This window comes from Convolutriloba macropyga, chromosome 5 (assembly GCF_964194025.1).
Source record: "Convolutriloba macropyga chromosome 5, txConMacr16.3, whole genome shotgun sequence".
In the NCBI taxonomy this organism is placed as follows: Eukaryota; Metazoa; Xenacoelomorpha; order Acoela; family Convolutidae; genus Convolutriloba; species Convolutriloba macropyga.
The window spans coordinates 72518003-72538331 of NC_134472.1; the positions used below are offsets into that span (position 1 = coordinate 72518003).

At 37.4% G+C, this 20329-nt stretch overlaps 3 protein-coding genes across 4 annotated transcripts in view; 2 read left to right on the top strand and 1 right to left on the bottom strand.

The window, feature by feature from the left end:
* Positions 1-5221: 5221 nt before the first annotated feature.
* On the top strand, positions 5222-12159 carry LOC142340243 (uncharacterized). The gene is made up of 4 exons (XM_075390768.1): positions 5222-5765; positions 8719-8967; positions 9457-9724; positions 11629-12159. Exons 1-4 carry the CDS (start codon positions 5339-5341, stop codon positions 12119-12121), a joined length of 1437 nt encoding a protein of 478 aa, XP_075246883.1. The 5' UTR covers positions 5222-5338; the 3' UTR covers positions 12122-12159.
* A 3513-nt stretch (positions 12160-15672) lies between these two features.
* Positions 15673-16921, bottom strand: LOC142339621 (tRNA-dihydrouridine(20a/20b) synthase [NAD(P)+]-like). Its single transcript, XM_075389794.1, has one exon. The coding sequence runs from the start codon at positions 16880-16882 to the stop codon at positions 15926-15928; it is 957 nt and encodes a 318-aa protein (XP_075245909.1). The 5' UTR covers positions 16883-16921; the 3' UTR covers positions 15673-15925.
* Positions 16922-17051: 130 nt separating this feature from the next.
* Positions 17052-20329, top strand: part of LOC142339620 (uncharacterized) — a 62809-nt gene continuing 59531 nt past the window's right edge. Inside the window, exon 1 of one of the 2 annotated variants that reach the window (XM_075389790.1) lies at positions 17052-17766. In XM_075389790.1, coding sequence (XP_075245905.1) covers positions 17633-17766 — 134 coding nt within the window. In that variant the 5' untranslated portion in view covers positions 17052-17632. The remainder of the gene's footprint in view (positions 17767-20329) is intronic. The other variant, XM_075389791.1, reaches the window with a different exon arrangement.

Consider the following 20329-nt stretch of genomic DNA (forward strand, 5'->3'; position numbering starts at 1 on the left):
CTATAAAATCTAAGGAACAAACGAAATGGAGATTTCCAAGGAAGCCCATCTCAAAAAATTTAAATTCAAGGAAAACTGGATTTCTGAGAACCCTTATCTTAGTAAACATTTTCAGCAATATTGCACTTAAAAGTTCTGAAGCGTTTTGCAAACCGAAATATTTTTATATTTCATTGTCTACTGTTCAAACAAATATCAATATCAAAAGTTGCTACCATTTGTTGCAACGATTCCTATCACTGTATGTGATTGGCTGGTCCCTTGTTGCAATATAATTTGATTTGATGCTGAGGGCGATACATAAAAGATTGCAGTGAAAAACAAAGAGCGTGATTAGCCGATCCGATTTTAATATAGGTTGCTGTAGTTGAAATAGTGTATTAGTGTATATCATAACATTATATCCAAAACGATAGCTTGCAAACATATACTCTATTTCCATGTAAAAATGCAGTGAAAAGTTCTTTCAAAAAACAGAAACAAGTAAAAAATTGATTTGAAATTTGCTGAAAAAGTTGCCTGGATGCAGAAACTGTACCAACAACTCATGCAAGAAATCTATTTTCATCTATTTAAAAAATCTGTATTATCATCTGAAAAATTTTCCGTTGAAAGATGGGATGGCAACAACTGCAATTTAATATAATGCAAGAAAGAGTTGCAATTTGAAAAAAAAATAATTAGGACAAATTATCTGGAGTGCTTTTCCCGCTGAAATCGGACTAGCTATTGGACAAATTACTGAGTTTTTTTCACTTCATAGCAATAATTCAAATGATTTAAAAATACAACTTAGGTATAGGTATATCACTTTATTTGGGTTTCATGCTCTGAAGGCGATTAAGAAACGAACTACAATGGACGAGTTCCTCTTTCCACAGCAGATTTGCACTTTTTGAGCTAACTGAAATAAATTGCGGGTCACTATAAAAACAGAAAGGCCTTTATTGGTATAAGACTTTCATGACCACTGAGGTAACTTCCCATAAAGAAACTAATGCAACTAGAACTCAAAATTCTTACAATTAATATTATAAAGTGATTCAGAATGTAACAAAACGAACTACAGCAGTTTCTATACTTGTTCCTAAATGGACTATGATGCACTTTCATCAATTAAAAGCTATTAAACAGTTTCAAAACGATGAGTTTGTAAATTCCCACAAATATTTTCCCAAACTAATCCTAGAAAACTTCTCAATTTTCTAATATTAATATTTGCAAAATTATTTGCGTTTCATAAACAGATGCCTTTTTTCCCAAAAATGGTACAGAAGCTCAAATAAAAACAACGATTTGCATGGTCAAGCCCGACCAGCTGGCCTTCCTTGTGTTTCACGATTGTTATGATTTTCATTTCCACTGTCTATTTTTTGTAGCAAATATCATGAAGTTCATCTTCCGATTATGAGACGCCTGAAAACACACATTATGGTCTTTTTGGTAATCGGTCTTTTTTAAGATTTGGTCAAGTGTGTAAAAACTCTAATTATTTTGTCAAGAAACTGAGAAACAATTTATTATTATTAACCTTTCTTGCCCAAAATGTGTCAAACAAAATGTACTCCTAAATTTGGAAACTAATAAAATTCGAAACAATCTCGATTACAAGGCAACAGTATAATGTCATCAATGAAAATTCATAGTAATTTTGTTATTCAACTTTGTTATTTAATAAGTTATTTAAAAGTTATAAAATACAAAATACTTTTCCAAATACATGATATACGGTCAAATAGATATGCTCAAACAAAACTGGGTTGACATTTTAAACAAGAATGTCTGCCAGTGGTTTTTTTGTCTCGAACAAAATTCGTTTCAAACCATTAGTAGCTAGCTCAACACATAAAAAAAGAGTTAATTTTAAAATACGTCAGTTAAGGATCGGACTGAATACAAAATCTTGACTAAAACGGTGTCCTTACTTTTTAGTTCTCTAAAAAAATTTTAACATAAATCTCAGTACATTCCTACGTTTTACCCGTAACAAGGGAACCAGCACCCTCGTGCCATGGCACTAAGTAACTCGGGTGACTAATTTTTGGAAACTCCCGTACCTTGGTCTACGACTAATCCAGCGCTGTAACATTAAATTTTTCATTCTGATTTTTTGCCTGACACTTGTTCTGTTCATGTCAGTTTTGGGAATTTAAAGTCTGTTTTAAAATATGACTCATTAGGGCATGATTTTGTTTATAGGAATTTTATCTGAGCAGCAATAAAGCGCGGCTGAATTTTATCGGGGCATTATTATAAGGTGGCTGAAATTTAGCGGCACATGAATAAAAAGCGGCTGACTTTCATCTAGGCATGAACCGAAGGCGACGGATTTGCATCTGTGCAGCATAATTATAATTGCTCGCCCGTATTATTTACTTAAGTGTTCTCTCAAGTGGCAATTAAAACGCGCTCTACTCTATACTCATGACTACAGTTTGTTACTCAAAACTGCGTTTACATGCGCTATGATGACTCTGACTCTAGTAAAAAGCATCAACGGAAAATATCTAGTTAAGAATATGAAATGACTAAAATGTGGAAAAAAGTGAAAAGTATGAATTAAATTGAATTGAAAGTGAATTAACTGAATTGAATGAATGAATGAATTGAAGAGTTTCACTTTGAAGTGAATGAATTGAAGTTTGAGTTCACTTTCACTTTCACAGGTCACTTTCACAGGTCACTTTTACAGGTCACTTTCACAGGTCACTTTCACAGGTCACTTTCACTTTTAAACTCTCCTCGCCATTCTCTGTATTCTCCCCGGTGCACATACGTGACCTTGTCGTCAATGAGTCTTCAGTTGCAGCCGGGAAAAGTTGCTGCAGAGGCTTCACTGAAGTCTGAATAAGTGAAGAGGGTGACTCGTAAATCTCCATCTTCATCAGCAGAGGCCCTCAGAGTTACTAAAGGTTGCAAGCAAAGTAAAATTGACCTGAAACAAAGTACCCGCATTCAAATCGCCTCCCCTTCCGTCCATTCTCTACAGTACTCACACTCGCATCAGGTGCCCGTCTTTTTCGCAAATTCCGTACTCGATCCATTCGTTCGTTATCGATGTCGAACACCTTCCTCACTGTTAGAATTCCATGGCACGTCTTCTCTTTAGGATCCGCAACAACAAACATTATTTCCCGCCTGCATTTCATAATCGACTCGTGTAACTCCACCGTAATAACAACCTGTTCCATCTTCTTGATACAATCCAAACAATTCAATCAAATCAAAGTCAGTTCAACAAACACAAAGTTCAAATACAAGTCTCAATCAAATCTGAAATACACAACATATGAAGACCATTGAGTCTACTATTCAAACACTGGAAAAAGGTTAACATAATTACACTGGTGCATTCACATCAATCAGGTAGAAACGGCGGAGGTCGGTGGAGGTCGGCAGAGGTCGGAAGTCGGCGGAGGTCGGTGGAAGTCGGCGGAGGTCGGAAGTCGGCGGAGGTCGGAAGTCGGCGGAGGTCGGTGGAAGTCGGCGGAGGTCGGTGGAAGTCGGCGGAGGTCGGTGGAAGTCGGCGGAGGTCGGAAGTCGGCGGAGGTCGGTGGAAGTCGGCGGAGGTCGGAAGTCGGCGGAGGTCGGTGGAAGTCGGAGGAGGTCGGTGGAAGTCGGCGGAGGTCGGTGGAAGTCGGCGGAGGTCGGAAGTCGGTGGAAGACGGCGGAGGTCGGTGGAAGTCGGCGGAGGTCGGAAGTCGGTGGAAGTCGTCGGAGGTCGGTGGAAGTCGGCGGATGTCGGAAGTCGGCGGAGGTCGGAAGTCGGCGGAGGTCGGAAGTCGGCGGAGGTCGGTGGAAGTCGGCGGAGGTCGGTGGAAGTCGGCGGAGGTCGGTGGAAGTCGGCGGAGGTCGGAAGTCGGCGGAGGTCGGTGGAAGTCGGCGGAGGTCGGAAGTCGGCGGAGGTCGGTGGAAGTCGGCGGAGGTCGGCGGAAGTCGGCGGAGGTCGGTGGAAGTCGGCGGAGGTCGGAAGTCGGTGGAAGACGGCGGAGGTCGGTGGAAGTCGGCGGAGGTCGGAAGTCGGTGGAAGTCGTCGGAGGTCGGTGGAAGTCGGCGGATGTCGGAAGTCGGCGGAGGTCGGCGGAAGTCGGTGGAAGTCGATGTGTCAGTTAATTGTGGTGTAGTATGTACAAGTTAGGCTAGAATGCAGCTCCGGGTATCGCCACGTTGAAAATTTCATGCATGATATCAGTCATTCGAAATTTTCAAAATTTGCTATGTACAGTCTGTTAGTTCTTCGTCTGTACAGTCTGAACTGAGACATTCTGTGCAGTGTTAACCAATAATGTAAATGATGCTGCGAAGAAAAAAAAAACAGACTGGGATTTTTCTTAATCGACTCTGGGCAGACTGGCAAATTTATTTACACTGCTATTTGTCTGGTACAGTACTGGTTATAATTGAAAGTCAATGGTACAGCGTTGAAACTCACTGCGACCTAGGTACGGGCTAACAAATAAATTTTGCATTTTCTGCTATTGTTAAAAGGCTATCAGATCATTGAAGCTAAAATCTATAAAGCTGTCTATTTCCATAATAGTGGGGCCAATAACCATAAATTAAAATTAGGTTACATTCGAATAGGCCATACGTATACATTAGATCATAAATCTTAGTCGCCCGAGGGACTTAGTGATCTGATAAGAGGTTACTTGCGATCGGACACAAGGCACGAGAAGGACTAGGATTCATGTTCTAATGTATGCAGAAAATCAAAAAATGAAAACTCAGGATGTCAACAGTGCCGTCTTGCCAGTTTGAGAGTGTGACAAAATAGGACTACTAAGTAAGGCTAACAACCTAGACAAATTCGCGGTAAAACACATTTCAATAGCGTACAGATTTTCTACGTGCTTTTCTATGACTTAATTACGAACTAATTCACAAAATTAAGTTGCCTCGAGATGTTAGTGACTGGCTATTTTTACCCTTAATTTTATAAGTATAAGTTAGGAAGAATCTTAGTCGCCCGATGGATTTGGTGCCATGACACAAAGGTGGTTGCGCCCGAGTGCTGGACGCGAGGCGCAACGGAACCTACGATATATTTCTACCGTATTTAGAGAACCAAAAGGCATGAAAGTGATGCATTGTCCTATAGGACACAAAGTTTAGCACAAAAAATTAGACTTTCACTTCTTTAAGTCTAAGTTCAACCTTTCAAACTTAGCTCTCTGCCTCAAGATTTTAGTGACCTATGAAATCGTACCCTGTGGTTCTAATAGAAAACGCAATTTTTTCCAAACACATTTTGCATTACTCTTGTCTGTTAGCGAAAAACTGAAAATATGAACGATCGTAATAACGTTTTATCCAAAAACATGTTACTTTTCTTAATATGATCAATTATGAATATTTGTTTCTAATACTATACGCAATCTTTATTCAACCGAATTTCAGTTTCTGGTCATGTGTTGATGATAAGTCGACAAAACCAATTCGTTATTTTTGCAGTGCTTTACACGAAAACATAACTTTATTCTACATAAGTCCTGTATTTTCAACTCGCCTCTCCGTCACAGTAATATCAAATAATATTACCCAAAACTCAACCAAGGGTTTTAATTGGAGGATAGTTAACTCAACAGCTGGTCCTAAACTCTGCGAATCAGTGGAATCTTTGACTAGTCTTGGATCTGTTAAATTGCGTTTTGTTTGCCTCTTCCCTGCAAAAATGGAAGGAAACTATCCAGTGGAGATCAAGTTGTCAAAAGAGATTGTAGTGGCAATGAAATTGATTATTGAATCGGGCGAAAACAGAACAGGTAAAGTTTTCCTGCCAGATTTTAATTACAAAATTGGGCAAAATATTCCAAATGGACTGCGTACAAGTAAATTACTTTTGTAACCAGTTGGTTAAGTTTACAAGCTAAAAAAATTATGACGTTCTGTACAGTTATCGGTCGAATATAAGCTTTTCGACTAACAATAAAGTATTTTTTGATATTTAGGACATTTATAAACTCTTTTCCAGTATACCCGCTGTTATCGCACTATGGTATAATTACAGCTATAAGGGTCTATGGGGGCTGGCCGGCGATTGGCGTTTACTAGCCGCCGGATTGGCCGACAGCCAAAAAATGAGAATTTAAGCCCACGACTCGACCGCGCACCATCTAATTGTTGAACAAGCTAGTGATACTTTGAAATCAGATTAGTGTATTATTTTAAAATAAGTGGTCAGCCAAAATATTCTTTGTTCCGACCCTACTTGAGGAGGAACTATACGCTCAACTGGTCTTTTCTGTTTTGTCAATTTTGGCCGATCGATATATTCATTGCACAGGGTTGTGAGAGGTATCATCAGAAAATCCGCCAAACGTAGATTATAAAACTAAAAAAGACATCATTTTTGTTTCAAAATTTTAAAATTTTGTTTTTCGGAGAGTTATTGAGGTTTAAAAATTTTGTGAACAATTCACTTTTCACAATGATTTTGTTCACATAATTGGCCATTTTTTAAGATTCATTAATTTTTGCCCTATTATGTTAATATTTTTCGAACGGGTTCTAGTAACACTGAAGCATTATTGAGGCTAGTTTTTTCTCAAATAATAGTTTTAAAGAGATTTGGATTTGTATCTAGATCTTTTTTGTTTCGTTTTTGTTTTTAATTTTTGTGGTCATTTGACTTGTGTTTTGTTTTTCTTCTGCTTAATTTTCGGCAATGTATAATGAATGCAAAGCAATTGCTTTAATGAGGAAATCATGCTGTTTTCTGATTTGGTCTGTAGGCAGCTAATGGTTTTGTTGACTTCGACGACAAAAAAATTCATTTTTTTTCGCTTTTTGTGTTGCTGATTTTTATGTTGCTTCTGAAATAAATGAAGTTTTAATGAGGTCAAGATGAACTTTATTAAAAACTCTGAACCTATTTGGTTGAGTACTTCTGCACTAATTGTTTTTTTCCTGTGGGTTTGTTACAGTCTTGGTATTGAAGGACGCCATCGTTTGCATTAGTGGAAAAACGAATGCATATGAACGGCTGACGTTCACCATTTTTTGTACAGCCGACTTGTCAATAACTATGATTGATGATTTGATAAAATTGTCTTTTCAATCATGGAAAAAGGGAAGAAAAAGTTATCTTCTATCTGTCCTTCCATCTAGTTCAATGTTAGATATAGTAAGAACAAATTGGGATACTTTGCATTTGAGTCCCCAGACTTAGTACGTGCAAACTTTTTTTTAGGAATCTATCAAAGTTTAGATTTAAAAATTTGAGTGACTGTGTCCAACAAAAAAGATGTGTTTGCCTTAATGGTTCAGAGATGCTGTTGTTTGAATTTGGGCGACTGAAAAAATCGATGAATTTTAAATTATAAATTTTTTTGTAAAAAATTTGTACATTTTCTCCGTTTCATTCTTTTTGAATCACTGAGAAGTCTTATCTAAATTAAAAAGAGGTCTAGAAAGTCTTCAGCAGCGTCTCCTTTTCATAATTTTTGGTTTTGTTTTAAAGCAACTCTTATATTAAAACTTTTATAAAGGTTTTGTTTTGAAATTTGACGTTTTTTCAAGTTTCTTACAGTCTGAATAATAAAAGGTCTCGTTGCTTGTAGCTGTAGAATAAAACCTGCTTACTACAAATACCTGATGCTCATAGCTGATAGTTTTTTGCACTGGACACAATTTTTAAATTTTATTACGTGAATTTTGAGTTCTACCAGTTTTTACTGTCTCACCTGAGTTTTGTCAATAATTGGTTTCTCACTTAACATTGGTTCCTTTCAAATGGAATTATACTTTAGTTTAATTGCTGACGAATCCAATTGATTTTATACACAGCCAAATCTGAGAACGTTCATTATTAAATTTTCGAAAGAATTTTTAAATTTTTTTCACTAGTTTGTTTTTTGTTACCATTGGGTGTTTACAATTGGCCACATAATTTAAAATTTATTTGCTTACAAGTCCAATCGGTTTTGTAAATAAGCATATCTGGAAGTTCTCAATGTGTCCATTTGACAATTAGTATTCAATTTTTTTGTCCGAGAACACAACAGATTTAGGGGAAATAATCTTCGTGTTTTTGTCAACGTGATTACATAGCTTGGGAAAATGTATTTAATTTGATCTTTTTTTGCAATCTCAATTGAGGCTTATAGGTGAGTGCAGAGGTCATTTTTCTTACTTCAACACTCTTATGAGCCTATATTGAGAAATTAAAATCTAATCGAAATTCACTTGAGGCCCCTTGTTACTTAGAAGACACTACCGTGAGAGTTAGTTTAAAAACAGTATAGATGTTTATATGTATTTGAATCTCGTCTTTTGTTTTTTTGGTGAAGTTAGTTCTTCACTTGCTAAAACTGTTTTTCTACTTGAGAAATTACATTAGAGTTGATTGCATGCCGGTCGTTTTGTATGTTCGAGTGTTCATTCTATTAAATAAAGACATTTGAGCTCACTGTTATAAACCATTTTTTGTACAGACGTCTGTCCTTTTTTAGAAATCTCAAAATTTGATTATCAAAATATGAACATCTTATTTGAAGACAGTCTAGCTCTGCTTCAATTGGTAGGCAATTGAGACCAGATTGTATTAGCGGGCTCAACGCGTTATGTACCATCGCAACTTAGCGGACCTTGTTTCATAACGGCTAACCCACCTGTGGGGTAATATTGCCAGCACCGTTCAAGCCTTTATAATCAGCGGGAGCTTTTCAAGGCTCAAAATTTTATCATTTTGGTCCAGATTATTGATCCCATTTTCAGATCGCTTGGACTCACATGCCTCGCAGGGTTCCTTCAAACCAAATTCGGACGAACTCCGTTCCTCAGACCACAAAGTGATGCACGCATTTCCGCATTTAACACCTTGGAAGGTCACTGAAACTGTGTCCAATGCGTCTGTGAGGATCAGAACGTGTTCACACCCATTGTGTGCTGCCAATTTGATCATGGACATTGTCGTGACGTCACAAATACCCAAAAAGGCTCAGGATATGGATGACAAAGACACAGGTTACAATGAATCGTCATAGTACCAATGTTTAGGCCTGGACTTATGAAAAGGCATATCCTCGACCAAAAGCGGGATGAAAAGACTTTAGCTCGACTTCAATAGTGATTTCGACTTTAGCTCGACTCAGCTTTTACTGTTGGACTTTAGTTCATACCTTTTCATTAAATAATTTTCTACCCCAGAAATATTTCAGTAATTAAGCGGTACTGGGTCGAGTATTGAATGGAATAATGGTAAGAAGTGATAGGATACGGATGACAGCTTCGAAATATTTTTCATCGATTTCTAACAAATAAAAGATGATTGACGCTTTGTCTGCTGAGTTGTTTAATTGGATGATCTTTGGTTCACTGACAACATAAATTACCCATTTTTTTTACCCAATATACCCAATATACTAGGACTATATATATTTTTTAAATATCAATACTTTTTTACTGTTCGTTGCTGATTTGCAAACAGTTATAGTTTTGTAATCTTGGCTTTAGGACCATCTGCAAAATTTCTTCCTCCACCTGTCACTCGACTTGAAATGGTGTCCGAAAATGACTACAACATCACCCCAACCTGGGTTGACGAGACCTCAGACGTCAAGATCCAATGCGGCCAGGAAGCCATGGCAATCAAAGTGCCACTTCACCTGCAGCAGGTCCAGGCAGTGGACCCCAGAACTGGAATTTTTACAGTGAAGTCGTTTTCTTATGATCAGGAAGGGTTGTACGAGTGTATCAGATTAAATATGACCAAAGGAAGAAGGTAACTTCATGGATATATGAGCAATCACTTTGAGCCGGTAGATTAAAAAACTCCGCGTCTTAGTTACATTTTGTAAATTGCTCTCAAATCAAGATTGTAGCAATTATATTAACCTTTCGGTCAATTTTATGCAATTTTTCGCTTGACAGATTTTTCGTTAACCAAAAATTGTGAATCAAAATGACATGTGACGACAATTATCGTTTCACACTTCGTTTGAGAGCAATTGAACAGCTTGAGTAGAATTGCAGAAGCTACAACATAAATGCACATTTGAATTTGTGCTCTCTGCTTTTCAACTTCTAATATATTTCCCAAAACCCATTGGACCTTTAAAGATTAAAATACTAACGCTGAGCTGTTTCTTAGCAGTCAGTCATTATTAATAGCCGCAAAGCGATAGCGGCTATTATTGGGGACATTGTGGTTTTGTTATTTAATTCGTTGTCTCCATCAATGATTCTTGCGACCTGACTTCTTGGAATTGACTTTTCCAATTTGTGCTTTCTACTGCTTTGCAGTTAAAATTTGTGTGCGTGACGTCATTCGTTCAACTCTAAGGTCTATTGCGTGACTTACCCCGCTCAAAAAGTGACTTCCGAACTCGCTTAATGAATTTAAATTCTATGAACATTAACTAGTTAAAGATGGATAGCGTGCATCTAAGTAGTGCAAAACGTATATGCCAAATCTCGAGTATTAGAGTCTGGAGTTTTTGATTTCGAATATTCATTTTGGAAAAGATCCATTAGGGCTTTTTCTTTATAGAGCCCATGTGTCTCATAAAAATAACAGTCCGAATCTAACCAAAAGGTCTACTGGTCTATTAAAGACTGATGGTCAATCCGTCTATCTTAATTCTTTAGTTGTTTCAATTCATGGAAGGCCACAAGCGTCTAACGCGGCTATTTTTCAGCAATCTTCCGGCCATGTTTTTTCTATCCAATCACAAAGACACTAGTTTCAGAGAAAACGAATCAAATTTTTGGACTTACTATTTAACTTACTTAACTATTTGAGGACCTAAAGTCTCAGCAAAGATTTTAAGCATTTTGCAATTTTCACGTTTTGATTTCAGGTATTGCTTAGATATTAATGAACAGTACTTAAAAGTGACGAAGAAAAAGCTCACTAAAATATAATTCCAAATTCAGCTTTCAATTCAATCTTTAGCAACTAAAACAGCATACTTTTAACTTCTCTGTTATAACTTTTTTCGTTTTGTACTTTCTGCCACTTCATTATTTTCCATGCTTTGGTCGCGCATTTTTTCAGCCATTTCATAGGGTCCGGGTAATAATTCTTAGGGTCTGGGCTTAATATCAAGTCTGACAGGCCGCAAAAATATGCCCGTGAGTCGCGGTCAAATGCGCCGCGTTTTAACCGTCAAGTGGAATTTTATTTCGTTGGTTTTCTATGGAACCAAATTTAACAACACTAAGCTCATTTTACAACACTATTGTAAAAAACAAAACAAATTTTTGTGAGCTTTTTTACTTTTAGTAGTAAACTGTCACCAATTAAGTTCAAGCTAAAATTTAAGAACTGCGGCAAATTTGGTAGGCGAACTTTAATGATTGCGGTTTTAAGCGTTGACAAAAATCGATGAAAAACTTTCCGAAATTCTTACAAAATTCACCTAAAAATTTTAGAGCTCGATTAAAAACATTTGCGGGAACTTTTCGCCATTTCAGTTTTCGTCATCAGAAACGGGATAAATGGGTAACGCCCGAAGGTTATTAAGTCTCTTGATTGCTTTTAGATCTCAATAATTCTTTAGGCACAATGTGATAATTTTGGTCAATTTTGGAAGCTTGGAACACCCCAACCCCCCCCCCTCCCGTTAAGGTTCGAAGACATACATAATATGCTTCTAATCATTTTTAAAGCAAGTGAACATTTAGGGTCTTGTTGAAAGTTAGTGACTGTCGCAAATTCAAGTGCAGAAAAAATGAACTCTGCTACGAAATGAACAAAGGAGATTTCACCCATCATGCATGTTTAAAGACAGTCCAAAACAAATTGTTCAAACAGTCAAATGTCAGCATTTACTTCATGCCTTTTTGGCTATTTCTAATATCGCTCGGACTCGCATTCACAATTCATTTAAACTTCAGCAAGCAGAATAGCAAACATAGAAAAGTTCGTTCAGCAAAGATTTCAAAAAAGAAAAACGCAAAGAAACATCGAAAGGGATACGAACAACTATCATCGCTTTCCAACGAAAACCCTGTCACAGTTAACAAGACCCAAGAAAAACCCAGAAAAGTTTACTTCTCCACAAACAATTTGAAGAAGAAAAAGAAAAGAACAGGACAAGAAAAAGAAGCTCGAATGCCTGATAAACCAACGGAAAACACGCCTTTCATTTCGCCAGATCCAACTTCAAAAACTTAAAAGACGCTGAAATGTAACTGATTTTTTATAAAATGAGCAAAAAATCATTTAAATGCATAGTTTGCATGTATTACTCTTTATTTGAATAGATTTCGTCTTTCAGTAGTTTTTTATCGCCAACAAGAGATTATCGAGTACCTAGTGTAACGCATTTAGTTCACAACACTCCTCCGAATATCGATTAAGGGGATAAGTCTCGCTCCCTTCCATCGGACATTCTCTAACACCTACTGTCACATCCATTTTGCCAAAAAAACGAATGCAATTAATATAGCGTTAGAGACAAGTAACACATTTTTCCATAGGCTAAATCAACACAGCCCAAATTTCATTTTCTGATCAGTTCACTTTATACAGATGTCGTAAAAACACTTGAACTCTTTTTATAATTTGTACCATAAGCCGCGTCAGCCAAGCATTTAACTCTTTCGTCAATATTTAAAACCTTGAAAAAAAAAATGTTGAAAAGTAAAAGCGTATCTTTTCGTGTGCCGTAGCTAGCCCGCATTCTTCCGAGTATCTAGAAACAGACATTGCTGCGGACTCACTTATGCAAACTTACAAACACTCGCAATGCGCTGCATATACTCAAGAATTTGAGCGCAGTAAGAAACACTTTTTGAGAGCTGTTAAATCAAGCTACTTTTTAAAAAAAATGTTTAGCTGTCAGCGTACATAGATTTAAAACAGTGACTTCTATAGCGTGTCCCATAAAATTGAAATAATCGACGTTTCATTTGCATGTTTCGGCGTTTTTCGAAATTTTCAATTATTCCAGCTTTATGAGACAGATTATACATAAGAGGACAAACTATTATCAGTTTCCTATTGTAACTGTTCGCGATAAAATCCATGCCGAAAATAAACAGTTGTAATTGCACGGACACGACTTTTTGCCAAAAAAGAGCGGATGCAATTTCTTCGACAGCAAAACACAGCATAAAATCAAGCTTTTAAAATAAACCGACTAATGTCGGAAGAATTGCTCTCGAACGACAGGCGGGTTCGGGATTTGGACCATTGAGCTCCCGATCCCTATCCATACGCACTGCTCACTTGGTTATCAGGCCCTTCTTTGTCATATGCTGCAACCGATTTTATATTAGCAACAAGCTTTACTTCGGCGTGAGAGCAATAGAGATCACTCAAAATGGAGAACGAAAGCGTGAAAAAGTCACTTGGGAAGTCAAAGAATGTTCTAGAAATAAAGCGCAAAAATGGTCCAGCGAAAAATTTACACGTTTACAATAATTGCTAGGAACTTCGTTCAAAAGGAAATAAACACACAATCAAAAGGGAACTACCAATCATTATAATCAAAACTAACTAATAACATTTTGCTTAAACATAATTTAAATACAATATACCAAATAGTTCTAACGATACCATCAAAACTTAATATATTCATTACACTCAAGCAACCACCCAAAAAGTGGCTTTACTTGACAAATAAAATCAGTGCTTGTTAGGGATTCAAGCATCCAAGTCGGAGAGATATATTAATTGGGAATTAAATACTTACAGTAATACAAATAACAATTGGTCATAAAAAGAGAAAACTGGGAAAAATGAGTTCGCAAAGCAGGAAAAATTGCCATTCCGGTGAGACCCGAAATACGGAAAACCCCTGAATTTTGTTCTCTAGTTACTGACACTGAAGTCATCGAATCTTCATCACAAAGGAGTCATTATTATCAAAAGACCCCCCCCCCCCGTCTAAAATCCCTCCTTCGGATGCGCTTCTGTTTGAAATCAAGTGCTGACCCCTACACATTAATTCGCATTCCTTAAAACAAAAATTCCAGAAGAAGAAGAACACTGCCATGTGCCAGATCAGGAAGCTCAGAAGAGTCAGTGCATGATCAGCAGTAGACTTTGTTGAAGACTTTTCTGTGGACAGACAATTCTGCATCGCACTAGATGTAAGATAGTCTTTAAGGGTGTCAACCCTTCATTTGTCGCGAGTTTTGTCAGATGGTTTTCAGGCGTTTTTTGTTTCAAATCGAATTAACTTCGTTTAAATTACCTGAAAATTGCAACATTTATTCGGGGAAAACTTTATTAATCCTGTCTCTTCATTAAAAACCGGTACCAGTATACTAGCTTTATGAAAAATTAAGTTGAACAAGACGCGCAACAATTAGACCCACTTGAGTTAGAGGCACTGTCAAGAGCTCTGAATTCAAGCTACTTTTATAAAACATAAACCAACTAATGTCGAAATAATTGCTCTCGAACGACAGGCGAGGCAATTTAATTCAGGGGCTGTAGCCTAGATAAATTTTTCTTTATGGGTGCAAAAAAGTTTACCGCGCTGGGATTCGATCCATGGACCTCCCGAACCCTCACCAGAAGCACTGCCTACTCTGCTTCTTTTTTACTACGCAGCAATCGATTTTATATTAGAAACAAGCTTTACTTTAGCGTGAAAACTACAGAGATCACTAGAAAATGAAGAACAAAGCGTGAAAAAGTCACTCGAGAAATCAAAGAATCTTCTAGAAGAAAAGCGCAAACACGGATAAGCAAAAAAAATTGCATGAAAAAGACAAACAAGTTAACAATAATTGCTACGAACTTCCTTTGAGAGCAATTAAACACATTTGTAACTAAACTTTAAACGTTCAACTTAAAAAAGCATATTAAAGTTGACAAACTGATAAATATACAAAAAGATATCGCAAAAATTTTGTATTGACATAAGTTTACAACAACTGCTTAACTTTGACCAAGATAGTAGAAAAAGAAGGGGGCCAAAAACGGATCCTTGCGGGAGATCCGTTTTCATAGTTCTTTGCATCGAATATTTACCATTAATCAATACCTTTTGATAGTTCTTGCGGTGCCGTAGTGCGGGAGTGGAGACTAGGTTAATAACAAATTAACTTATATAGAAATTCAATTCTTATGACGCAGCTCTGAATAAGTTATAGTGCCTTGTCTTTAAAATTATATACGATGCAGTGATGTCTCATACTAGGGCATCGCTACTCATCTATTGGATTGTCCTACGCGTTCAAATTGAGGATTAAATCGTTCGCCATTTTAATTAGGGCTGTTTCTGTCTAGAACTTTGCTGTCAGAACAAATTTCTGGATAGACCTTTCTGTAAGTACTTCGTTAATTGCTAAATAGACTACTCTGCTAAATAGAAGTGTTCACGTTTTTGCATATGCCGCTCATTCTAACAGTTTTGAAATTTAACTTAGGTTTGAGATAGGTCGATATTTTGAAAAATCAAAATTTGCTTGCTTGTAGTGAGGCTCCGCAATATCTATTTTAAAGGACTTGGGGAAAACATCTCACCTTCGGCGAAATATTTAGAGCTCTTAGGTCGAGAATATAGCAATCTGGAATAGATTTAACTAGAATTTGCACAATTGCACAACTGACATTGAAAAGTGGTATCAAGTTATAATTCTTTACTTTCCGTCATTTATAAACTATCATTCCATCATAGTTGGCTAAAATAAAGATTCAAATCATTAGATGTTTCATGAAACCGAAGTTTTCTATTATTTGCGTTCCTTCCTCAAAAATGAAAATATTCGTTAATTTTAGAATTGAATTTGAGACCGATAACTTCCCAATAAAGAGCATTAGCCGTTTGATTAACAATTTCAAAACAGATTAAGTTTTGGGTTTTAAGTTTACCCAGTTGAAACAAATAGCCAGCAGTAACAGATTTATTACACAAGAATTCTTCACACGCTAATTTTGCACGTCACTGCCGCGAACTTCCAGAAAAATTGGAAGGAATCCAAATAATTCGCTGCTCATTTTCGAAGCGCAAGATCGAGTAACTTATTTGCCAAAATCGCTGTTAAAGTTGTCCTTGAAATAATCCATAAATTGAGACATTGATTGACAGGCAAGAATATTAAGTCTTTCCGATTTACTGCAATTTCGCTCAATCATCCAATAAAACAACTTTTTAAACGAAACGAAATTAAATCCGTATTTGATACACAAAGTCAGAAAATCTTCAATGCAACAAAGAGGAGTATTTTCATAACCCGCAAATAAAGCGGGGTTTTCTAATAACCCGCGGGCTGACATAATGCCCTTGGCTTTAGTCAAATCAGCTATTTTATGGTAATCATTCAGATTAAAACAATCGCCATTGGCTATGACAGGAACTTGTAAAGATTTCACAATCTCAGCCAATTGGTCATGCTCGGCCGGCTCCGAGCGCATTTTATGCGTTCGCGAATGGATACCAATAAATGAAACTCCGCAACTTTCAATTTGCCGGTAAAGATCAATAGTTTCGCTCAGGTTGTCTAACAATCGCAGTTTAACTGAAATTGTAAAGGCTGATTCATGTTGAACTTGGTTGTTAAACTGTCGAACTATTTCAAAAATTTTCCGAGGCGAGTAAAGAAGTGAGGCTCCATAGCCATCATGCATAGCCCATCGTTGTGGGCATCCACAATTTAGGTCAACGCCATCGCAATATCCAACTACTAACTGGCTAGCTTGTACAAAATCATCAACGGTATTAGCCGCGAATTGAGTTATAACAGGTCCTTTTTCATCTTGACATGTAATGAACTCGTGTGACCTTTTAGCTGCTGATGCTCTAAAGCTGTCTGACATTATCATTGATGTGTACGTGACGTCACAGCCATATTTTCTGACTAGCATTCGAAATGGGAGCTTTGAAAAGCGTACCATAGGAGCGCATATTTTTAAAGGCCATTCAGACTCCAAAAGAAGTCTGCGTGTATCTACTGCCGGTCGTTTGGGCAATTCATACATTTCGATTTTGCTGAAATAAATTACGGTAGAGTTATGCTGATAAACTGTAACATGTATTAGACAAAATAACAATAAGCAAGCCTATGCAACTAATACTACACGGTTGAAATTATACAATTTCCACAGTTTTTGTTAAGACTGCAATGGTGGTAGTGGTGGTGGCTTCTATTTAGGGCTGTATAAATTTCCACTATTTTTCTATAATTTATTCAACCGCAGACCAAAATGCATTCCGAGAGAAAATTCCCCAGAGGGAATTGATTGCGCAACGCTCCCTCTCAACAGACACGACAAATTCGATTTTTCCCCAATCTTATACCAAATCGCTTTTTTCTTTTCCATGTACAGAGCGGAAAAGAAAGATGTCTTGCTCTTTCCTGACTCAGCTCCCATTACCACACGCGCCTCAAGTACTATTTATATAGTCTAAGAGGAATTGCAGGTGAAAGGGGAACATTACTTCCAGCCAGTGCTCAGCTTGCCTGTATCTGAACAGCCACCGGACTTGGCAAAAACAAATTAAGTTCACATACATCATCATACATATAATATTGGCTATTCATTGCTTGCATGTTATTACATCCACTGCCGGGCTTTCCCCACCACAACCAGGAAAAATATCACTAAAAATTTCAGCTTAACAATTAGTTCCCCATTCATTATTCAAACACTTACAATACGCTTACAGTTTATTCCCCGTTTTCAAATCCTTGTTATTTAAGCACTCATTCAAAATTAATTCGAATCGACATGTTCTCTGACAATGATGACGAGGCGTACAATGAAGCAACAATGAAAGTAGCAGCTGATGGAAAGCAGAACACAATGGCAAAAACCCCTGACTCAGGACATGACCAGGCATCAACTTATGCAAGCATAGCGAGGTAACTTTTTGCCTAATAAACTGCAAAATTTTAATTGATGCACATTCAGCCTAATAAACTGCAAAATTTTAATTGATGCACATTCAATTCCAATGAATTCCATTATACAAGTGTGACCAGTAATCATTTGAAAAAATGCTTCGAAAAATAACGATATGAAAAAATGAATCTCAAATTGAGAAAGTTGGGAGGTTTCAGCCACCTCAAAATACCAAAAAATGATTATTATTAATAACCCCGAGGGATATTGATCTCGCGGTTTCTTGCAATTCGACCTATTGAAACGCATTGGGGCGTTTTATCTTCTTTTTACGACTCCGAGGAATAATGACGAGCAGTCTTTCTTGAATCGATAATTTTGATCAAGTGTATTTCAAATAGAATAAAGAAAATGCTCGGGTCAAATTGCTCGCCCAAATGAATACTCTGTTTAATAGGAAATAAAGATTAAAACTTTTGTTTAACTTTTGTACAGCTGTTTGCTGAAATCTAATAAAAGCAGGTCAAGTAGAGAAACCTCTCCCCTAGATGGTGCAGTTGATGAGCAAAATAGATTAAATAAGCAAAATAAGATTAAATAATTAGAAGCAAATTATATCAGGACTCCGATATGAAGTAATGAAGTCCAACAATAATGGTCTCCCCTCTACAACTGTAATATCCGTGCACTGTGTACGGTTACGGGTTGGGGGTTTTTCTATAGCACTTTAAAACCTCGGGGTTACTGATGAAAATCTTCTAAGACTTTAATTAATTATGAAGCTGTAAATATTCAAACTGTTCAATATAATTTACCACGGTGATAGAACCGATATTGGATACTGGCAAAACTGAGGATAAAACTCACTCATTGAACAATAAACCTACCTTCAGAGTTGATCACTCAATTAGATCTTCATTTATTTGAAACAATTCTCTTCTGCTTTTATCTACTTATTAATTAAACTTCAATCCTTGTATTTTAAACAAGTACCACGCTCAACTACAAAAGATAATACATATTGCGCACGGGCGGCTGCTATAGAATTAGAATTATTGGTCAAAATTACCAAAAGTTTCAAAAGATTAGAAGGTGTAAAGCTAATAAGAGAAAGGCAGCTCAATTATATGAGGTTTAGTTTTGAATATGGTCTTTGGTTTCGGTCCTATCAATGGTTGATTAATCGGGTCTTTCCCACTATAGCCCCCCCCCCCCGCTTAGTGGTCAGATAACCTATAGCCCCCCCAATCATGGCAAATATACCACAATGGGGGGCTATATTTTCATGGGGGGCTATAATGGGAAAGACCCGACTAACCTTAGGTTATTTTTACCCTTTTTCTTTAATCTCTTTGGGATTTTCTCATAGTTATTTTCTACCGCACGGGTCCCTGTTAGTTAAACTAACAGATAACAGGTTTACCTGCCTGACGAATCCCGTCAAGAACAAACATTCCTTGACGTTTCCCGTCAAGATGACATTCCGTGATGATTCCCATCATTATTTATGATGCTTTCTTTATATTTTTAAAATCCGGTTTACTCTTAGTAACCATCTCTTTTTGTTCTCCCATTTATTGTGAAAATTTCGAATTGTCCGTTCACTATGTATTTTATGAGCATGTCATACATTAAGTTCTATGGTTTACTACACTGCCTCCCTCTTAGAAAATGTGAGTGTTCCACTCACTCACATGCAAGAGTGACAAAGGTCCATTTTTGAGTTCATGTATTCCTCTGCTTCTTCAATCCCGTGCTTGTCATAAATATTACGGGCCTCCTCATCTTCCATAATTGTCTTTGCCTGAAGAATAATTTTGCACAGGTCTTCCCGACCACCCTTGTCCGGATGACAGAGCATTGCCAACGCTTTGAAATGTTTCTGGATAGTACTGGCTGTGGCTCCCTGTGGAAGGAATAGAAGCTCATAAAAGTTCGGAGGTCGACTGAACGGGATCTGCGCGTTGATCCCCTCCATTCTCCTCTGGATGACCTTCTTTGAGGTCTGTTCCGTTCTTACCTAGTCCTTAGTTTTCTTATATCTATCTCAGAATTCTCCACCAACCTCCGCCAACTCCTCAGTAACTTTCGCCAACTCCTTCTTCAATATTTCCACCTGCCTCCTGCAGGACTCCCGATGATTCGAAGCGTATTCAAGCAGTCGTTTGGTCTCAAGCAATAAGCAATTGATCGCTTAACCTTTGACTTTCAAGTTTTAACTGCCGGAGCACCTCTTCGAGCCGAGCCCCGGCAGTTCCCAGCATTTCCCTGATGTCAAACTTCTTTTAATGTTCCTCGGTTCTCTGATGCATCCCATCTAACTCCATGAAACTATTTGCGGCTCTATCCACTATAATGGGTGGTTGCAGCTGCGTCAATGGCATCACGTGTCTTTTTTTTGAGGTCACTCCAACAATCCGATACACTTGGTGCCTGACTATCGACCTGACCTCGAACAACTCGGGTAGATACTAGCAAAAATCGCCAATTTTTGGTGCTGCCAATCCTACATCTCACACATTTAAATTAATCTAATGTGTCAATCTAAATTTCTTTCACATCTGGTACAGATTTAGCCTTCTT